The 22676-nt window shown below is 45.3% G+C and overlaps 1 protein-coding gene across 1 annotated transcript; it reads left to right on the plus strand.

Moving 5' to 3' along the window:
• Positions 1-239: 239 nt before the first annotated feature.
• Positions 240-22396, plus strand: MTARC1 (mitochondrial amidoxime reducing component 1). Its single transcript, XM_068986432.1, has 7 exons — positions 240-511; positions 4128-4301; positions 10286-10448; positions 11311-11451; positions 13680-13741; positions 13832-13903; positions 22267-22396. The coding sequence occupies exons 1-7, from the start codon at positions 240-242 to the stop codon at positions 22394-22396; spliced, it is 1014 nt and encodes a 337-aa protein (XP_068842533.1).
• The last annotated feature ends 280 nt before the right edge of the window (positions 22397-22676 follow it).

Below are 22676 nucleotides of genomic sequence, written 5' to 3' on the forward strand. Positions count from 1 at the left end.
GCCTTAGGCGGCGGAAGTGGAGGAAGCGGTGCCTCGCACCCGCAGCTCCCCCGGGCCACCCCTCGGCAGAAGGACGCTACGTTCCGATCGGCCTGAAAGAGGTTCAGAAGTCGCCCTTCCTTTGGACTCCCGGCCAAGGGCCGCACCTCCCCCAGTAGCCCCGGGCGGCGGGCGCGCTCCTGCCGGGCTCAGGTTGGCACGTTCCTGGTGGGCCCCGCCGCGCCCGCGATCGCTGGGTCATGGGCGCCGCCGGCTCCTCGGCTCTGGCCCGCCTGGGCCTCCCCGCGCCGCCCGGGCCCCGCTGGCTGGGGGTGGCCGCCCTGGGACTGGCCGCGGTGGCGCTGGGAGCCGTCGCCTGGCGCCGCGCACCGTCCCGGCAGCGCCGGCGGCTGCAGCAGGTGGGCACGGTGAGCGAGCTGTGGATCTACCCGGTCAAGTCCTGCAAGGGGGTGTCGGTGGACGCGGCCGAGTGCACGGCCCTGGGGCTGCGCAGCGGCCACCTGCGGGACAGGTAGGGCTGGACGCGGGAACAGCGTGGGATGGGCTCGGAACGCCAGCGGGAGCGGGGGAGGCCTGCAGGATCCTTCCCTTACAAAATGGGACCTGGCGAGGAGGGTGACGGGGGCGGGCAAGAAAACAGAGAGAAGGGGGCCATCACCTCCCAACGGCAGACCCAAGGTCCGTATTTCCACCTCCCACCGGCTCTCTCACGGCTTGCGCTCCAGAGTAAGTGCGGCATCTTCTCATCTGTTCCCAGGCGTCTGCCGCTGCGCGAGCAAACTTCAACTTAGTCTAGCGAGAAACGCGAGCTTCACAGGCTTAGTCCTGGCCACTCTATTTTTAGCAATTATCTCTTGAGAACTTGGGGACACAAGGTGCCATGGAGCCCAGCCTTCAAGGAGCACACCGAGGTGGAGCACATAATCGTAATAACAGCAGTTAAAGCTTGAGCTTCTTGCAGCTTAAAAAGTGCTATTGCTTATGTTATTTTCTCTAATTCTCTCATGCACTCCTTTATGAGTAAAAAAAACAACAACTGAGATTCAGAGCCACACCACCATGAGTGGAATCATGGTTCTTGTTTCCTTTAGCATGCTGATTCTTTGTAAACAGTGGTTTTATTCTACCTGGGTGGTCATGACCTGTGTGAATTCCTGGGGTTCAGCAAAGATGGCCAGGGCCCAGAGCAAGCAGCTTTGTCCTCTTCTGGGTCTGGCTTCAGCCTCCTTGTAAGGCTGCACTTCAGACTCCCTCCCAGACCAGCCCTCAGTTTTTGCAGGGAACAGGCAGGACAGATGCAGGCTGTAAATTTCCCTCTTCTGGCTGCCCAGAGGGTAATTCATGAGGTAGTGGAAAGGTGAGCTGTCTTTGTTATCATCGCATCAGAAAATGTGATAAAGAGAAGCAAACACAGACTTGCAGTCCTAGATGATAACCGACTCAATGTGACAAGTGCCAGGCAAGCCAGAGGAAGGAACAGGTGGAAGGACTTCCTAGCTGGGACTGAAAATGTGGTCTATTCACACTCTATTATTTACCCAGGAATGAAGTTCTGATCCATGCTACAGCACAGATCTTGAAAACACCATGTTAAGTGAAATAAGCCAGATACAAAAAGACAAACACTGTATCTATATCGTTCCAGTTATATGAGATAACTAGATTAGGCAAATTCACAGAGAGGGAAAGTGAATTAGAGATAGCCAGGGGCAGGGGCCAGATGGGAATGAAATAGATAATTATTGCTTCATGGATACAGAGTGTCTGCTTGGGATGATGAAAAGGTTCTGGAAATAGATAGTGGTGATGGTTGCACATTGTGAAATTATTTAATGCCACTGAATTGTGTGATTAAATATGGTTGCTGCTGCTGCTGCTAAGTCGCTTCAGTCGTGTCCGATTCTGTGCAACCCCATAGACGGCAGCCCACCAGGCTCCCCTGTCCCTGTGATTCTCCAGGCGAGAACACTGGAGTGGGTTGCCATTTCCTTCTCCAATGTATGAAAGTGAAAAGTGAAAGTGGAGTCACTCAGTCGTGTCTAAGATCCTATTTTTTTTTTTCATGTCCATTGAGGTTGGAGATTTACATCGTGTTTACTTTTGGCATCATGAATAAAGCTGCAGTGAATATTGCAAGTTCAACGCGCAAGTACCTATTGGAGTCCCTGCTTTTAGTTCTTCTGGGTATATGCCTAAGAATATGCTGGATATTTTATGCTGTGTGTATTTTACCACAGTGAAAAAATTGAAAAGAAAGGCTGGCATATGTGAGATCACAGATGGTGAGAATGACTGGGAGGGCAGCTGGATTGTAAAAGGTCTTGCAGAAGAGTTAGGGTTTTATTCTAAAAACTGGAACTATGGGGAACTTTGTATGAGGGTGACATGATTAGATTTGTATTTTAGAAATACAAAACTACCACTGTTACAAGGAAGGATTAGCAGAAAGAATATTCAAATGCTGGTACCAGGGATCTGGGACAGGATAGAACTATCTGTGTCCAGGATGAAGAACCACTAAGAGGAAGTTCCTTTAGGACAGGACGAAGTTTATTTTTTAGCAGGGCTGAGCAACTCAGCCACCTGCTGGAAGTGGTGATCTTGAGTATCTGCCATATTTTTTACTTATGTCTGTGAATCTCAGAGGAGGGAGAGAGTGGAACAAATGGAGAAAGTAGCATCAATGTATATACACTATCAGGTGTAAGATGGATAGCTGATGAGAAGTCGCTGTGTGACATGGGGAACCCAGTCTGGCACTCTGTGATGAACTGGAGCAATGGGATGGCAGGAGGGGAGGGAGGCTCTGGAGGGACGGGATGTGTGTATAATTACAGCTGATTTGCATTGTTGTATGGTAGAAACCCCTGGTGGCTCAGAGGTTAAAGCGTCTGCCTGCAATGCGGGAGACCTGGGTTCGATCCTTGGGTCAGGAAGATCCCCTGGAGAAGGAAATGGCAACCCACTCCAGTATTCCTGCCTGGAGAATCCCATGGACAGAGGAGACTGGTGGGCTACAGTCCATGGGGTTGCAAAGAGTTGGATATAACTGAGTGACTTCACTCACTCACTCACTCACTCACATGGCAGAAACCAGCACAACATTATAAAAATTAAGAAAATGAAAAATAAGAAAATATGAATGGCCAAAAAAAGGATACATGCAAAAGAAAAAAGAAACACAAAGTGACTCCTGTTATAATCATTCCACTCAGTGTGAATCTTCAGTTCAGTTCAGTCACTCAGTCGTGTCTGACTCTTTGTGACCCCATGGACTGCAGCACACCAGGCCTCACTGTCTATCACCAACTCCGGGAGTTTACTCAAACTCGTGTCCATTGAGTCGGTGATGCCATCCAACCATCTCATCTTCTGTTGTCCCCTTTTTCTCCTGCCTTCAATCTTTCCCAGCATCAGGGTCTTTCCATTCAGTATGATAGGAAGTGACCAAAATGTTTGTGTGTCTAGCTTCCTGGATAGCTGAACCGCTCTCTATGCAAATGCATCATTTTTTTTTTTTTTCCTGGAAACAGTTCATTCTATTGCTCTTCTTTCTCTATTTCTCTCTGTTCTGGGAAGTACCTCTAGACCCTGAGTACTGAGCCAGAAAAGAATATTGTCCACATTAACAATAGCCCTTTTGATAAATTGCAGAAGTCACAGCTAACTTTTTTGAAAGGTGGAAGTGGATTTGGCAAAGTATAAGTGGCATTGATTGCTGTTCAGCTCGACTCCACAATCTGTGGAAAATACAGCAGTGTCTTGTTTCCATCAGCAGGAATGCCTCCTGGTGCTAGGCACCATGCTTCCTCATCTTTCTCTGAGATATCATCTACTTAGGGCAATTAAGATGAAGATATAACTTCTTTGATTTTTGTGCCATCAAGGAGCTCAGAATGTTCTGCAGATATTTTGTTCGATGCATGAGTGATCATTAAACACTGAAATGAACTGACAGATTCGGTCTTGCTGGACTGATGACTGATGTTTAGGACAGACAGACAGATGCACAGACACACGAGGCTTACAGTGAGGAAATCGAAATGGCAGTGTACCACTGGAGCTCCCCCAGAGACGGGCTGTCCGTCATGGTGGTCCATGAATATCTTGTGTTTTGAAAATGGCAGGTTTTGGCTTGTGATCAACAAGCAGGGGAATATGGTTACAGCTCGACAGGAGCCCCGCCTGGTCCTGATTTCCCTGACCTGTGAGGGTGACATGCTGACCCTCAGTGCAGCCTACACCAAAGACCTGCAGCTGCCCGTCAAGACACCCACCACAAATGTGGTGCACAAGTGCAGGTAAGAAAAGAATAGACCTTAATCTTGACGTGAATATTTCTTCCTACAGTTTTGGCAAATTGTGGGCTGTGGAGGGAATTCAGAGAAATGCTATCAATAATTGACTATTGATTGCAAATGTACCATATGTAGGGTCAAGTTCTCAACATGGTGGTGATCTAAAAGAAGGTGGGAAAGGGGGCAACTTCAGAAAAATATGCGTCGATGTGGGGCAGAGAAAGAAAAGTCTTTTGCAGTAAACTATGGGAATAAAAGCATATTGACATAACATCACCGGAGGATAAAGGATGAAAATTGGGGCAGAAGGAGTGGAGAGAGGATCCTAGAAGAGGTGAGGTTAGATCCATGTGTTGCTTGGAAAGACTGGGACCTTTCCAAATCTGAGTTATGGAAGGAGTCACAAATGGCTATATGACCCATGATATTTAGTCCTAATGAAAGGAACTTCCAGAATAGAAAAGAATGTCTGCGATCAGAAGAGTGATCTGACCTGCAGATGCGCAGGGGTCCCTATATTCAGCCAGGAGGCTGCTCTGTACAGAGGCTCTTTCCTTAACATTGGAAGGACAAGGGGGCAATTATTCCAGGAAAAGTGGCTCTGTCTTAAGAAATCATGTCTAGAGTTGGGTTTTTTTAAGTCTTATTATGAGAAAGCCAAAATGTGATCTAATTATACTGTTGTAATATGCATTTTGAACTAAAATGCAAGTGAATGCTAAATTAGTCCACAGCCTATTATAGAGAATAATATCACATAAAATAATGTAGTTACTTGACTGGAAAAAAAATGAAGTTACCTAAAAAATTCTAAAGACCACCCCAAAACTCATAAAATGCAAAATTAGTATAATTTCCATAATATCAGAATTGTAAATATAATGTTTAATTTTAATTTGGGGCTTCCCTTGTGGCTCAGCAGTGAAGAATCTGCCTGCTAGTACAGGAGACTCAAGTTCAATCCCTGGGTCAGGAAGATCCCCTGGAGTAGAAAATGCAACCCACTCCCATATTCTCGCCTGGAAAATCCCATGGATAGAATGAGGCTGGTGACTACAATCCATGGGTTCGCAAACAGTCAGACATGACTTAGTGACTCAACAACATTTTGGTGGTTTTTCTGATTATAAAAGTTATACATATTCATTGTTTAAAATTGGAAAATACCAAAAAAAAAAAAAAAGAAAACAAAACCCTTCTGAGACAATTATAATTTATATTTTGACATATCTTCTTTCTGTCTCTAATCGCTAATACGTTAAAAACCATTGAAATAGTACAGAAGACTGTCTTGGATATGATTCACATACTTAAGTGGACATGTTGAGTATTTTTCAGATTGTTAAAAAAGTCTTCAAACATACCATTTTCATGTTGGCGTGATATTTCATCCCATGAATGTCTTGAATGCCTTTTGACATGTCCCCAAGATTAAACATTTGGATTGTTTTCAGCTTTTTCCTAGGTATAAAGAAGAATGTGATGAATATTTGGCATAAATCTCTGTTCATAACTTTTATTATTTCCTTAGGGGAAAAATTTTAGCAATGGTTTCACCACCAACAAGAGTATGACTCCTGTAGACTTTTATTCATTTATTTGGTGGTGCTAGGTCTTTGTTGCTTGGACTTTCTCTAGTTGCGGTGAGCAGGGACTACTCTAGTTGTGGTGTGCGGGCTTTTCATTGCGGTGGCTTCTGTTGTTGCATGGGCTCAAGGGCGTGCGGGCTTCGTAGCTGCAGCTCCCAAGCTCTAGAGGGCTGGCTCAGTAGTTGTGGTGCATGGACTTAGTTGCTCTGCAGCATATCAGATCTTCCCAGATCTGTGTCTTCTGCGTTGTCAGCTGGATTCTTTACTGTTGGGTCACCAGGGAAGCCCTCCTGTAGACACTTGATAGATATATCTATATTTTATATATATATATATATATATATATATACATATATATGTATATACTGCTAAATCATTTTGCAGAGTGGTTATACCAGGTATATATTTACCAGCAGTTTATATGTGTCTCATTTCTTTTTGACCATTATGTTAAAAAATCTTTTGCCATTTTTGTGAGGAAAAACAGTAATTTCTTACTGATTTAATTTGTATTTTTGATTGTCTGAGGCAGATTTTTTAATATGCCTATTGCACTGGGTATTTCCTGTTTCTGCATATTCTGGTTCCTGCTTGCCTGCTAGGGTGAGATATTTACCCATAATTTCTTGTGGTTAACAATTTCTCATGTAACTATTGGTTCACTTGGAATCACGTGGAAGCTTTTCCTGGTCCCATACAGGCTTTTGGTCCATTCCCCCAAAGACTAGACAAGGGCATGTTGGGAAACTGCAAAATAAGGAGCTTAGACATGTTATAGATGAAAGATGCCAAAAATTCTTTGAACTTAGATTTCCTTTAGCAACCCAGGCTATTCTCCTGTGAAAGAGCTGTAACTTCAGCTCACTTTCCTAAAGACTTCTGATGTGTTTGGAAGGCCAAAACTTTAAAAAGTGCATGATCATAGTCACTACACTTGTTTTCACAGCTTTCAGATAGATGTTTTCAGAAGATTTTATGAGCCCAAATTCTCGTATCTTCTCATACCTAAAAAAGCAATAAAATCTGCCCCTTGTGACTTGCAGCAACCTACTACTAAGATGTGTGCTTGATCGCGCAAATGCTCCATCACCAAAATCACAAAGCAACAGACCTCCTCCCACCTCTATGGAACATTTCCTCAGAGTTATCTGAGAGGCTGTCTCCGGGCCATAGTCCTCAGTGAGTCCCCAAATTAAACTGAACTCGCAGCTCTCATGTTGTGCATTTTTTCAGTTGACACCCCCAATTGGCCCCCTAGGTACCCCCAGCTCTTAGCATACCTCACCCACATCACCCTCAACTCTGGCTGGCTCCCAGTATGCACTTCCAACAAACTTTGGCAGACAGCACATACAGTGAGCACGTGCAGCGAGGTAGCTAAGTCTGCAGGCCCAGCAAAGACCACAGACTTAAGCTTTAGTGCCGCTTTTGAAGGGAGAAAGGGAATCTGACAGCATTTGGTCTGATGGGTTTCAGGACTATGAGAGAAAGCATACAAGCTGAAGAATTCTGCCATATAAGAGAGCAAGAAGCATGGAGTAGGTGTATCTGGAGAAGGCCTGAGAAACCCTCGGAATCCCTACCAGGACTGATGCAAGGTGTTTCTCTCTGGAAAACAGTTGGTAAAGACTGAAGAAGGTGACTGCTACTTCAGATGCAAAGCCAGCAACACAAAACTCAAAGGAATGCAAAAAAAATCATTAAAACATTATATCGCCAAAGAATCGCAATTTTTCACTAATCTATTTCAATTCAGTTGAGTTCAGTTCAGTCGCTCAGTCGTGTCCAACTCTTTGCAATCCCATGAATCGCAGCACGCCAGGCCTCCCTGTCCATCATCAACTCCCAGAGTTCACTCAGACTCACGTCCATTGAGTCCGTGATGCCATCCAGCCATCTCATCCTCTGTCGTCCCCTTCTCCTCCTGCCCCCAGTCCCTCCCAGCATCAGAGTCTTTTCCAATGAGTCAACTCTTCCTATGAGGTGGCCAAAGTACTGGAGTTTCAGCTTTAGCATCATTCCTTCCAAAGAAATCCCAGGGCTGATCTCCTTTAGAATGGACTGGTTGGATCTCCTTGCAGTCCAAGGGACTCTCAAGAGTCTTCTCCAACACCACAGTTCAAAAGCATCAATTCTTCGGCGCTCAGCCTTCTTCACAGTCCAACTCTCACATCCATACATGACCACAGGAAAAACCATAGCCTTGACTAAATGGACCTTAGTTGGCAAAGTAATGTCTCTGCTTTTGAATATACTGTCTAGGTTGGTCATGACTTTTCTTCCAAGGAGTAAGCGTCTTTTCATTTCATGGCTGCAGTCACCATCTGCAGTGATTTTGGAGCCCCCCAAAATAAAGTCTGACACTGTTTCCACTGATTCCCCATCTATTTCCAATGAAGTGATGGGACTGGATGCCATGATCTTCATTTTCTGAATGTTGAGCTTTAAGCCAACTTTTTCACTCTCCACTTTCACTTTCATCAAGAGGCTTTTTAGTTCCTCTTCCCTTTCTGCCATAAGGGTGGTATCATCTGCATATCTGAGGTGATTGACATTTCTCCTGGCAATCTTGATTCCAGCTTGTGTTTCTTCCAGTCCAGCATTTCTCATGATGTACTCTGCATATGTTAAATAAGCAGAGTGACAATATACAGCCTTGACGTACTCCTTTTCCTATTTGGAACCAGTCTGTTGTTCCATGTCCAGTTCTAACTGTTGCTTCCTGACCTGTAATCTGTGATGTGCCCAATTAACTGAAAATAGGTGTTTTAAAGACACTCAGTGATATATAAGAAAACACACAAAGACAATTTGATTAAATCACAGAAACAATAAGTGGACAAAATGAAAAGTTAAAGAGGTAGAAATCATATAAAAAAAAAAGAACCAAACAGAAATTCTGGAGGGGAAGAATAAAATGAATGAAATTAAAAATGCAGGGGAGTGCATTGAAAGCTGAATGGATCAAGCAAAGGAAAGAATCTGTGAGAATAAACACAGGATCTTTGAAATTATCTAGTCAGAAGAGAACAACAAAAAAGAGTGGATAAAACCTATGCAGTCTATGGGGATATCATTAAAAGAAACAATTTGTGAATTATTGGAGTACCCGTAGGAGAAGAGAGATAGAAGGTGGCAGAAAGATTATTTAAAGCTAAGAAATTCCCAAATCTGGGAGAGATTTTCTATCAATCAATGGGATGAAAGGGCTTCCCTGGTTGGCAGAGATTTTTTTAGATATGACATGAGAAGCACAACAAGAAAAGCAAAAATAAATAAATGGGACTCCATCAAACTAAAAAACTTCTGCACAACAAAAGAGAACTATCAGCAAAATGAGAAGAAATATTTGTAAAACATGTATCTGGTAAGGGGTTAATAACTCAACAGGATAAAAACTCAAACAGTCCAATTAAAAAATGGGCAGAGGGACTAAGTAGACATTTCATAGAGAAGACACAGGTCCCTTGACTCTGTCCTCTTTCCCAAACTTCAGTATTTTCAAAACATGATCATGATTTATGTTGAATTATAAACCACTTACTTACTTACTTGATGTTTTTCTTTAAATTGATTCAACTTTTTCAAAACGTGAAATATGGAAGGAAGGAAGGAAGGAAGGAAGTGTTAGTTGCTCAGTTGTGTCTGACTCTGCAGTCCCATGGTCTGTACCCCACCAGGTTCCTCTGTCCATGGGATTCTCCAGGCAAGAATACTGGAGTAGGTTGTCATTCTTTTCTCCAGGGGATCTTCCCGACTCAGGGATCCAACCCAGGTCTTCTCCATCTCCTGCACTGGCAGGTGGATTCTTTACCACTGAGCCATGTAGGAAGCCCCTATTATCACTATACCAGCCTTTTAATAAAGATTTCTGTCCAACTGGGTGAACCGTATTTTTGCAGCAATTTTATTTTATACTAATTCATTAGGTTTCTTCTGAAAAACTCCTTCTCTTTTCAAACACATGATCTCATTTTATTCTGCCTGCATTCCTTCCAGGCAAGGAATCACAAGGCTGCATCTGCATCTCTGGTTTATAAAAATAGATAAGCAATGAGGATTTACTCTATAGCACAGGGGATTACATCCAACATCTTACAAAAACCTATAATGGAGTATAACCTGCAAAAAAAGCTGAGTCACTATATTGTGCACCTGAAATTAATCCAATACTGTAAGTCAACTATAAAAAAAATGGAGAAAAGAGGGATTGAACTTCTGTTTTTATTTGGGTTTCCACGTGGTTCAGAATAAGGGCCAGGCTAAAATGACGTCTTCTGGTAATGAAGGAATTACAGTGACGTCACAGTGAGGCGCAGCCTTTTGGATCTGTGCAGGATGTGGCAGGGTGTCCAGGTTGTCAAAGTCATGCCTGTTCTTTGTCCCCATCCCTCACAGAGTGCACGGCTTGGAGATCGAGGGCAGAGACTGTGGTGAGGCTGCGGCTCAGTGGATAACAAACTTCCTGAAGACACAGCCCTACCGGCTGGTGCACTTTGAACCCCACATGCAACCGAGAAATTCTCACCAAGTAGAAGATGCATTCTCACCCACGGACCAGGTCAGGAAGGCAGGCTTCCTTGGAAGTGGAGGGCATGGCACATGTCTGCTGAGCTCAGATCTCATCTTTTATCTTTTGTGATCTCTCCTGACAAAAGCTGTTACTTTTGCCATAAGCTATTGGTAAAAAAATAAAGCCCTTCCCTTGGGAGCATCATCTGTGTTTCTTGATTTGGAGGACTCTTGCATTTTTGCCCGAGAGCAAAAATTCCTATTTGTAGAAGCTTCTGGTGCCAACATGGCTTCAAAACTCTTCTAGGTCAGCGTCTTTCCCAGTCCCTCTGTAATTTCATGAAGAGTCCAGCCTTTTTACACTGGGATTGCCATGTTGTGTCAGTTATCAGTTGGGCGAATGAGTGTGGGTATGGAGATCCACAGATTTTAAATGACCAGACTGGCCCTTAAAGGAATAAGGCTTTAAGAATTCATCCTAAGAGTGAAACATACAATGCTTTGTGGCACCATTGCCACAGCCATGCTAAATGTTGATTTGCAGGTTGCATGAAAAATACATATCCATGGAATCAGTGAATATTTTTTATCATACCTAATGAGGTCATCAAACCCAACCAACTTATTAAAATCAACGTGTGAGAATTCAGAGGATGAGAAAGGGGGCAGCTCTAAGATTCTGAGACTCCGTTTTCTTCACTCCATCATGCAGTTCCTGTTATCTGCAAGGCTATTTAAAGCTTCTGAATCGCTGTGACTTTGCTATAAAAAGAAATAGAGAAATACTTAGAAAGATTGCGTGGGGAGGTAGGGTGAGGGAGGGGTGGAAGGTTCCAGGAACCAGACCCATGTGACCTCTGAGAAATGGTTTTGTGTGTGTCATGCTCTAACAATTCTTCTTTCCTCATCAGATCCCCTACTCAGATGCCAGCCCTTTCTTGATCCTTTCTGAGGCATCGTTGGCAGATCTCAACTCCAGGCTAGAGAAGAAAGTTAAAACAGCCAACTTCAGGCCCAATATTGTAATTTCAGGCTGCGGTGTCTATGCAGAGGTAACACTATGCCTTCCTTGCTCCTTTCCTTGGACTTAACTTTTTTTTTTTTTTTTTTTAAGATGTGAGTCTTTGATGCTTGATTAGGTGATTCTGAAGGATGCATATTTTTTGGGAAGACTACAGTGCCTCCTGGTGGAGAAATGTACACAGAACAGGCTGGGGCACTCTAACCTGAGGTGCCCAGCATTTTTGACTGTTGTGAAACTTACAAGCGATTTAGTTGCTAAGTCGTGCCAGACTCTTGCAACCCCATGGACTGTAGCCTGAAGGCTCCTCTGCCCATGGGATTCTCCAGGCAAGAATATTGGAGTGGGTATACAAGAGACTCATTTTATGATTAAAAAGCAAAAACGAAACTCCGCAGTATACATGCGAAGAATAATACACACTATCAGAGTTAAAATTCTGGGTCTGGAAATTTCTCTCTGGCTTATGATCAACAAAGGACTGGGCAGTTTAACTCTGGATTTTTGTCTTCAGCCCCTTCCCTGTGAGGGTAAGATGGTCAGGACCACAATCGGATGTCCTTATTATTGCCTTGAGTCTCTCACCCTTTTTTTTTTGGTATCTCTCAAAGTTTCCACCCTGGAAGACTTAATTCATATCCCATGTTTTCCTTAAAACCTCCCCTGACCAGAGTAGGACAGCCTGAAAATCTCTTCTCTAAACCACCAGCCCCAGGCTTGCTTGCACAGATCAACCAGCGCAAGGGTGCTGTCTTGTAATGCTTCCTCTCTGGTTTTCTGGACCTTTTAAAAGGAATACGGACCATTCACTTTTCTTATGTGTGTGTGCTCTCTCCCCTGCTGGATTTGAGGGGCACAGACCATCGATTTGATTTGTCCTTAAAGTAGGCACCAGTGACCCAGGCCGTAGACAAATGCCTGAGGAACTTTCTAGGCCGGAGAGCTTTGTATTAATAAATGCTCCTCTGGAGATGCAAAGGGAAGTAAGGTTACTGGCCTCCTCTAGATTTGTTCCTGTCCAGCCAGGGGAGATGTTTTAATCCATTTTAGGCGAGTAGGAAAAGCTCACCTACAACCTAAAAAAATCCCCCCTCTCCATAATCCTTCCTCTATTTCACCTGGTCCCTGCCTCAGCCCCCACCCTTGCCTTCCCCACCGCCTCCAATCAGGCAGGGAGGCTTCCTAAAGGAGATGAATTTCATTTTTATTTTTAAATTTTTATTGGAGTATAGTTGCTTTACAATGTTGTGTAAATTTCTTCTGTATACCAAATTGAATCAGCTATCTGTTCAGTTCAGTTGCTCAGTCGTGTCCGACTCTTTTCGATCCCATGGACTGCAGCACGCCAGGCCTCACTGTCCATCACCAACTCCTGGAGTTTACTCAAACTCATGTTCATTGAGTTGGTGATGCCATCCAACCATCTCATCCTCTGTCATCCCCTTCTCCTCTCACCTTCAATCTTTTCCAGCATCAGAGTCTTTTCAAATGAGTCAGCTCTTCGCATCAGGTGGCCAAAGTATTGGAGTTTCAGCTTCAACATCAGTCCTTCCAGTGAACACCCAGGACTGATCTCCTTTCGGATGGACTGGTTGGATCTCCTTGCAGTCCAAGGGACTCTCAAGAGTCTTCTCCAACACCACAGTTCAAAAGCATCAATTCTTTGGTGCTCAGCTTTCTTTATAGTCCAACTCTCACATCCATACATGACCACTGGAAAAACCATAGCCTTGACTAGACGGACCTTTGTTGCAAAGTAATATTTGTACCTATATCCCCTCTGTTTTTTGGATTTCCTTCCAATTTAGGAGCATTGAGTAGAGTTCCGTGTGCTGGTTCTCATTAGCTATCTATCTTATACGTAGTATCAATAGTGTATACGTGTCCATCTCCTTTCACCCTCTCGTCCCCCTTGGTATCTATGTGTGTTCTCTACACCAGCATCTCTCTGCTTTGCAAATAAGTTTGTCTGTACCATCTTTCTAGATTCCACATATGAGTGATACCATACAGTATTTATTCTTCAGAGATGAATTTCAATTGCAGTTTTACAAGTGAGAGGAAGGGGAGCGTTTCATTTCAGGAAAGAATTGACAGATCAAAGGCAGAGGGCGGGAAACAGGAAGGCATGATGTAAAACCAGCCGTCCCTGATGGAAATGGCTGCTTAGCTGTCGAATCCCGTGACGTCCCCCGCTACAGGGGTGAGTCGGGGCTGGGGCTCCGAAGTGCTCACCTGATTTATGTGCTTTGGCCCCAGGACTCATGGAATAAGCTTCTTATTGGTGACGTGGAACTGAAAAGGGTGATGGCTTGCTCTAGGTGAGACACACGCGCTGCTGCTCGAGAAGGGGAGGAGAAGGGGGGGGCTGTCTGCTTGTCCGGTGTGTGATACCCTGTGTGTGTGTCCAGGTGCATTTTAACCACAGTGGACCCAGACACTGGCGTCATGAGCAGGAAGGAGCCACTGGAGACGCTGAAGAGGTAAGACTAAGCAATTTCATATCTCTTCAGAGAAGCAGGGAGAACACCACACGGGAGTATTCTTGAAGCAGAAGGGGGTACTAGTGACTGGGTCATTTAGGAAATACTCCTGGGTGCTTTGGTCTCCGAATGCCTACTTACACAACTAATTTTACTTTTCATTTAGAATTCGTGATCCAAGCACACCAGTTAAAAAGCAACAATACATGGTTTAGATATTTTGACCAAGTTTATGATGGACTTCCCCTTAGGTGACCTCACAAATTCATTAGGTGTGATAAGGACTTTCTGGTGCTTTAAGAAAGGCCCGACTGTTTTGGAGGAGCATGTTGAAGTATGCAGGAGTGAAGTGAAGTGATACCTGGGGTGTGCTGTTATTTTAGCAAAAGCGCACATGGAACAATATGTCACATCTTGATAAATAGAATCTGGGTGATCATTAGGTGGGGATTCATTGCATTATTTTTTTTTCTAGTTTTTTCTTTATGTTAAAAGTTTCACAGTAAAATTCTTTTAATGAAAGACAGTGACAGATAAGTTTAAATTCCATAGACCAATATTTACAATAATATTCATTTTAAAAAGCTGATTACAAAACTGCATATATAGCATTGACTTTTTCATTTGATTTTCCTTTTTAAAATATATAAATGCAGTAGCTAAAAGGCTGGAAGTCTGTAAAATGAAACATTAGTGGAGGTGCTCTTTTGGTAATGGAATTACGGGGACATATATATTCTTATATGTAGCCTCTAAACTTTCTATAAGCAAGCTGTGGTTCTTTTGCTAAAACAGCAATTCATGATCCATGCCCTTCTGTGCTGTTTTCTGCCAAATCTGGAGCCAGGACATGGTGGAAACCCTCAAAGTGATGCTCATCTTCCCTGGTCTTCCGTTTTGAATAAAGGATCACAGGTTGGGTGTCAGGTCTCATTTCTTCGGCCCCTGAGGCCCTCAGCTTGGACCCTGACATGCAATCTCGGGTATTACTTGCAGAGTAGGAGAGGGAAGAAGGCGGAGGTGTGGTGGTGGTGGTGGTGGTGGTAACTTCTGCTTTAGGCAAAGTCCCAGAAGACTTGAGGAAGGAATGAAGTGGAATTTTTGCCATCTGACATAAAAGGCATCATGAAGAGCACATTAAGAGGAGGTTATACTGGGACTTGTGTGACCAAATTTGTTTCCCTGGAATGGGTGTCTGTTTCGTTCCATCTTTCACCGAGCTCATTGGTCTAAGCTCTCTGGACCACCAGTCTCCTTTCATCAGCACCTATCCCTCTCTTGGGTTTCCCAAAGAATCTGCCTGCAATGCAAGAGACCTGGGTTCAACCCCTGAGTCAGGAAGATAGCCTGGAGAAGGGAATGGCTACCCTCTCCAGTATTCTTGCCTGGAGAATCCTATGGACAGAGGAGCCTGGTTGGCTTTAGTCCATGGGGTTGCCAAGAGTCAGACACAGCTGAGCATGTACACATACATCCCTCTCTGCTGATCCTGATGACCCAGAAACGACTATCAGGCCCCTCCCTGGCAGGCTGAAGCCTGGGGTGGGGCCTCTGTTCCAGACAGCACGTTGCCCCCAGGCATGAAGCCAATACCTGCGGTCCATGGAGACCAGTGTTCTGCATCAGGACCAGGCTACAGTGAGGTGGACAGTCATTCCGGAGTCAGGCCACATGGCAGAGAGGGAGGTCAGGAGCAGAGTCAAACAAGGTGGGTTGGAGGGAGGTTGGGAGGGGAGATTCAAAATTACTGAGGTGAAGGGCAAATGGCTGCTTTTTCTCTGGATCCCCACCATTGAGTGCAAATTTGCAGAAACATTCAAAGAGGAGGCTACACCTGGATGGGAGGGGAGTTTGGGGGAGAAATCATACATGTATATGTATGGCTGAGTCACTCTGCTGTACACCTGAAACTATCACAACATTGTTAATCGACTGTGTGTGTGTGCGGCTTAGTCACTCAGTCGTGTCTGACTCTTTGCAACTCTATGGACTGTAGCCTGCCAGGCTCCTCTGTCCATGCGGCTCTTCAGTCAAGAATACTGGAGTGTATTGCCTTCCCTTCTCCAGGGGATCTTCCCAACCCAGGGATCGAACCTGAATCTCCCATGTTTCCTGCTTTGCAGATAGATTCTTTACCATCTGAGCCACCAGAGAAGTCCCATTAATTGGCTATATTTCAATACAAAATAAAAAGTTAAAAAAATAAGCTACAAGGATATATTGTACAATACAGGGAGCATAGCCAATATTTTATAATAACTATAAATGGAGTATTGTCTTTAAAAATCATGAATCACTACACCTGCAACATAAATATTGTACATCAACTATGCTTCAATTTAAAAAAAAGAAAAAAGAAGGAAAAATAAGAGTTGGACACGACTTAGCAACTGAACAACAACAAAATGTTAATAGATAGACCACTTAAGATTTATACATTTCTGTAAAGTAATTAGCCTCCAATTAAAATAAATAAATTTAAATAAAAAAAAGATTTATACATTTCACTCCGTGTAAATTTTATCACCCCTCAAAAATAGTTAAGAAATTTTAACCCTAGGAAATCATATTCCAGTTGAACTGTTTCAAGGTGAAATTTGCTGACATCTGTGACTTACTTGCAAAAGAAATGACGATGGATTGATGGATGGATAAATACATATGATAAAGAAAATACAATAAAATGTTATGTGTTGGGTCAAATGACTGACAATTGGATGTTCTCTGTAAAGTTCTTTGGACTCATCTGCCTGTTTGACGATGAAAGTGTTAGTCGCTTGGTCATGTCTGACTCTTTGTGTCCCCGTGGACTGTAGCTCACCAGGCTTCTCTGTCTATGGAGTTCTGCAAGCAAGAATACTGGAGTGGTGGCCATTCCCTCCTCCAGGGGAGCTTCCTTACTCAGGAGTCAAGCCTGGGTCCCTTGCATCGCAGGCTGATTCTTTACCATCTGAGCTACCAGGGAAGCCCAAGAGAGGGATGGATGCTAATCAAAGGAGACTGGTGGTCCAAAGAGCCTGGACTAATAAGCTTGGTGAAAGATGGAATGAAACAGACTCCCTTTCCTGCACTGCAGACAGATTCTTTATGGTCCAAGCCACCAGCGAAGCCCATTTGTTTGAGGATGGTCGTAATGACATGTTGGAGGAGACTTTATTAGACATGACCGGACACTCCGGAGGGGAGTGAGTCTGAGAAGCTGCAGCGAAGGACTAGTGATTCCTCCAAATGTGCTGGTTCACCCACTATGAGCACAAACTGGCAATTCTTCCATCTTCCCACTTTGCTGTGATCACTGAGGAGCTCTGTGGAGGGGGAGGGCAGGACAGGTGGGGAAAGCGCCCCGCCATGGTGTTAGCAGTCCTGGTTCTGCCAGCTGATCAGCAGGCTCCTCTCTAGCTCAGGCCCTGGCTATTCCTCCCTATGAAGTCAGTGGAGCAAAACAGACCTCCATGGGTTCTGTGTACAAGCCAGCCAAATGATTTGGAGAACTGGCTGTTATCCATTTGTATACATCATCTTGTTCTCTCCTCCCAACAGTGCTTGGTGCCTGGTACCTTTCCTTCTGGATTCAGAAAGTGTCTTTGGGGCCAGTCCTCTGAATCTTTGGTGCCTCTCCTTCCATTGGGATCTTGTGTTTATAAAAGGAGGAAAATTGACCCCTGGGAGCAGCCCAGCCTTCTGGTTCTCCTGCAGCCTCTCAGCAGCTCAACCAGTCCACCCTAATTGCTCTTAATACCCCAGGAGATGGGACAGCCAGCCTAGGTGTCTTCTCCTGTATCTTACTGAGATTTAAATTGCCATAGATGCCGTAATTTATGTCCCTCCCAGGACAGACGGCCATAAATCGGGAAGAGAAAGGCCTGGGCCGCCTGACATAAATCACAGAAGCCAAGCAAAGTGGTTTCGGGGGCCTCCTCTCTGCTCCCTGGCTTTCCTCCTGGGCAGGATACCTGGGAGCTCTACCTTCCCTCCTCCCGGGTCCCCTGTGCCCCAGGGCTGTGCTGCTCCAGAAAGGCAGGTTCTCATCTGGGAGACCAGTGCTGAATGGCTGCTGATCGCAGGCCCAGAGGAATCTTTGTCTGTGAAATACTCACAGTGGAGGCCGGTCTGCTGGCAGGAAAATATGAAGAAGGAATTATTTTTTTCTTGCTGGAGGGAGAGTGACTCCCATGCTGATCCCACAGGAGCGGTATGGGTCGGTCATTGTTCCTTTCAATAGGAAGAATCACCTCGTTCGTTCTGTCGAAACTTATGTTTTGTTAGGTGTAGGGGGACTTGGACAGTGACATTTGCTGCTCTCTGCCTGTGTCAGGCTATGCTATGCTGAAGTAAAGACAGAAGGATTTGGTGCGAGTGATACTATAGAAGGAGACAGCTCCCCCCACCCACCAGGTTCTTCCTCCCCGGCCCCTGTAATTGTGTGACTTTGGCAAGTCAGTTACGTGCTTGATGTTTCAGTTTATTTGTAAAAACGGACCTAAAAAGAGTAAGTGGCTTAGTGGTAAAGAATCCACCTGCCAGTGCAGGACACACAGGAGACCAGGGTTCAATCCCTGGGTCAGGAAGATCCCCTGGAGAAGGGAATAGCTACCCACTCCAGTATTCTTGCCTGCAGAATCCCATGGACAGAGGAGCCTGGAGGGCTACAGTCCACGGGGTGGCAAAGAGTTGGACACGACTGAGAGTGAGCATACACGCATGGACTAATAATACCTCTCCTGGTTTACACTCCCCCTTGGTTAGAATAAAGCAATAAATGCTACTTTTAAAACTAGATGATAAAATACATAATGACCATCTAGACGGTGGTTATTGATAGTCTCTGCTTATGAGCTTGGCACATTCTGAGAGAAGGAAAATCCTGAAGACACTTTCCATTTTCTGAGTCTGCATTAAATGCAAGGCAGCCCAACCTGCTTGGCCTTCAGTCCCTTCTGTCTGTGGTGTCTTCACAGTGCTGTTTTATTCCTGACCTGATCATACACAGAGCAAGTTGGGAGTTCCCAGAAGTGTCCTGTGCCCTCGGTGGGGACCCAGTGGTGATCAGAGACCCTGCTTGCAAACCATGGTCAGGGCATTGACCAGTAAGTGAGTAAAGCAAGCAGCTCTCACCAGTCCACAGCACTTTGTAGGTAACAGTCTCCACTCACACCACACCCTTAAGGATGGAACCTCTGTTTAAGTGAAACAAAAAGTGTGTCTCCCATTAGTGTGGTAGTGTGTTTCATATTCACTGGAAGAGAAACTTCACTAAGGGGATTCTATGTATTTTTTGGCTGTGCTGGGTCTTCATTGCTATGAGGGCGTTTCTCTGGTTATGGTGAGTGGGGCTTCTCTTTAGCTGCCCTGCTCGGGCTTGTCACTGTGGGGGCTCCTCTTGTTGCAGACCGCAGGCTCCGGGGCATCGGGCTCCAGTAGCTGCAGCTCCTGGGTTCTCGAGCACAGGCTCAGTAGTTGTGGCGCATGGGCTTAATTGCCCTGTGGCATGTGGGATGGTCACAGACCAGGGATCAAACCCATGTCTCCTGCATTGGCAGGTGGATTCTTTACCACTGAGCCACCAGAGAAGCCCAAGAAAGGTGATTTTACATGGATTTGCAATTTATTAACCCCATCATCAAGGCTTCCCTGGTGGCTCAGATGGTAAAGAATCTGCCTGCAAAATAGGAGACCTGGGTTCCATCCCTGGGTCGGGAAGATCCCCTGGAGAAGGGAATGGCTACCCACTTTAGTATTCTTGCCTGTAGAATCCCATGGACAGAGGAGCTTGGTGGGCTACAGTCCATGGGGTCACCAGCACCACAATCCTATCATCAGCTGCAAAAGCAAATTTTGTATATTTGGAAGAAAAAAATCAAAGAAGATCCATGTATGAGATCATGCCTTGTTTTCAGTCTCTTGAACAAAAAGCTTGGTGTGGATGTGAATTCACAGACAGTGGACAATATCGCCTCAGTCCCACAAGGGGTCGCTGTTGATCTCGTTTGTCGAGTCTCCCCATAGCCTAGTGGCGACAATGTCAGCAGGAGCATAAGTGGGACAGAGCTGGGGGCTTTTGGCAGTGCCGCGCCTACAAACCAACTCCTTGGCCCAACCCTGAGCAGGTTAAGGGGCTGGGCTGGGAGGGGTGGCCGCCCCTGTGGGTCCTCCCTTCCTAAGTTACCTGGAGGGGGAGTACCTGTGTGTGTGGGTGATGATGTCAAGGGGCAAGGAAACCCGTGCATAGCTGAATGTTTGTGCAGAATAAATATTAACCCCCCTCACCTCTTCTCACGTATGTGTGTGTAGTACCCAAGAGGTACAAAGATGACCAGAGGTCACATCCCTGGTGGGAAATGTCCTGACTCTGAAGTGAGCCAGACCTCAGTTCTGGCCCAAGCCTGACCGCTTAGATCCTGGGCAAGTCTGTTACTCCTCTGAGACCTCCCTGTGAAGTGAGGGCGATACATATTCCCACATAGGCACATTGTAGGGATTAACAGATAATCTGTGTGATGTTCTTTGTAAACTGTCAGTGTTTGCACAGAACTGACTCTCAATCCCCTCACTGAGATAATCAGAGCCTCAGGCTACCCAGCTTGCAAGAAACAGAAGTCCTGAGTCATAAAGTGCCCGATCTGCCTCCTGAAGAAGTCACCCTCCAACAGACACATCTCCTGGTATTGCAGGCTGAGAAAGGAGAGGCAGGCTAGGAGACATGCCTGGTTCCCAGGGTCCAGCATCGTTGCAGACCTGACTGCAGAGCAGGGGAATGTTGTTGGCCAGGCAGGACCGGCTGGATCAGCGGCTCATGGTTCCCGTCCACTTGCTGATTTATTCGTTGGCTCAACCAACCTCATTTCGAGTGGCTTCAGTGTACCAGGTGCCATACCAGACTGCTGGCATACAACAATGACCAGAACAGACACAGTGCCTGCAGCTGGGGGCAGAGGCTAGAGGTTTCACCCTCCCCATTTTCTCATTAGCCACCTCTGATATGCAGAACAAAATTAGGCCTGAGTTGTTGCAGTAGTTTTTTTTTCTCAGAACACAGTAGAATGAAAAAATGCTTTCCATCAAAATGATATAAAAATGATTAAAGTTGGCGAGTAAATGAGAGACAGAAGGAAAACTTTCTCCTGGTGGAGGTGGGGGAGGGGAAAATCTTGCCATGTTATTCATGCACATCCCTCGTACACTTTTCCTGGTGATTCTTGCATTTTTTGCCTGAAAAAGATGTGAATTTGTTGTCGCTGTTTAGTTGTTTATTCATGTCCGACTCTTTTGTGATCCCATGGGCTGTAGCCTGCCAGGCTCCTCTGGCCATGGGATTTCCCAGGCAAGAATACTGGAGTGGGTTGCCATTTCCTCCTCCAGGGGATCTTTCCAACCCAGGGATCCAACCTGTCTCCTGCCTTGCAGGCAGATTCTGTGCTGTTGAGCCCCTGGGGAAGCTCCAAAGATAGGAATATTGCTCCTAACAGAGGGTTTTACACCAACGCATTCAATTTGTTCAACAAACGATTGTGGGTCACCGGTGACATACAGGGCCCAGCCTTGGATGTGAGTGATACAATGGAGTTAGTCACGCTTCCTGCTGTCCACAGACTCTCTGTCTTGTAGAACAGACAGACGTACTCTAACAGCGCAGGAGACAGCACATGCGTGTTCAAGGGGCAGCAGAGAAAATCCAGGATGGGGAGACCGCTCCTAGCCGGGGGATCCTGAGTTGCTTTCCTAGGACATGTGGCTTTGGAGTTGGGCCTTGAAGAAAAGGTAGAATTCTAGTACTTTGGGAACTGGGGGAGGGGGGCCCACAGAGGAGCCACCAAGCCGGGAGGGTAGAAAAGAGTTATTAGAGTTGTCTGAGGATGCACGAAGTGAGATTGTTGACAGTGGAAGAAAAAGTGAGAAAATTCAAAAGACGTGGTACAGGAAAAACCTTAGGTAGGACCTGGCAGCTATGAACACACTGGAAAGTGAGGGGATGGTGTAAAGAATGACTCCAGGCCTCTCAGCCTGACGGACTGCTCAGGCTGTGGTTCTGAGCACGATGTGGAGTCAGGAGGAGAGATGCCGAGGGAAGTGATAAAGTAATGTCTACACATATTGAGTCCCTACTTCCTTAATGCTGAAAAAGGGAACATTCCAAAGAGAAAAGAGGTGGGAACGTGGCCATTGGTAACACTTTGGTAGTTTGTGCACTGGGCACAACCCCAGGAAGTGCTGTTTTGAACTCTTGAAGGGAACGGGGCTCGCTGGAGTGGGGCAGCATGTCGGCCCTGTGTGGGGTGGATCCGTCTGCTGAGAAGAAATCACATACGGTTTGAGCTCTCCCTTCGGATTGGCTATGACTCATTATGGTCTTTTTCCTGTTGCAGTTATCGCCTGTGTGACCCTTCTGAACGAAAGTTATATGGAAAATCACCCCTCTTTGGACAATATTTTGTTCTGGAAAACCCAGGGACCATCCACGTGGGAGACCCTGTGTACCTGCTCGGCCAGGAATAGGAATCATATGTCCTGGAATAGCAGATGCCTTTAAAAAAAATGTCTTCAAAACTGATAACGTTTGAAACACAGTATTTTGGAATGGGGCATTTGACTCCTCGGCATTTTCTTTAGAACTGTGATCTCCAAGTTTTTCATCTTTCTCTGGACTTCTTCCTCTTGTCCCAGTGCTTCCAGCATCCCAGCCTACAAAGCAAAGAAAGGTTTGATAACTTAATAGGACTTAAGTAAGTCACCTAAATGATAAGGCAGGATTCTAAAAATCGCTTGTTTAATTGTG

Source organism: Capricornis sumatraensis, chromosome 14 (genome assembly GCF_032405125.1).
Source record: "Capricornis sumatraensis isolate serow.1 chromosome 14, serow.2, whole genome shotgun sequence".
NCBI lineage: Eukaryota > Metazoa > Chordata > Mammalia > Artiodactyla > Bovidae > Capricornis > Capricornis sumatraensis.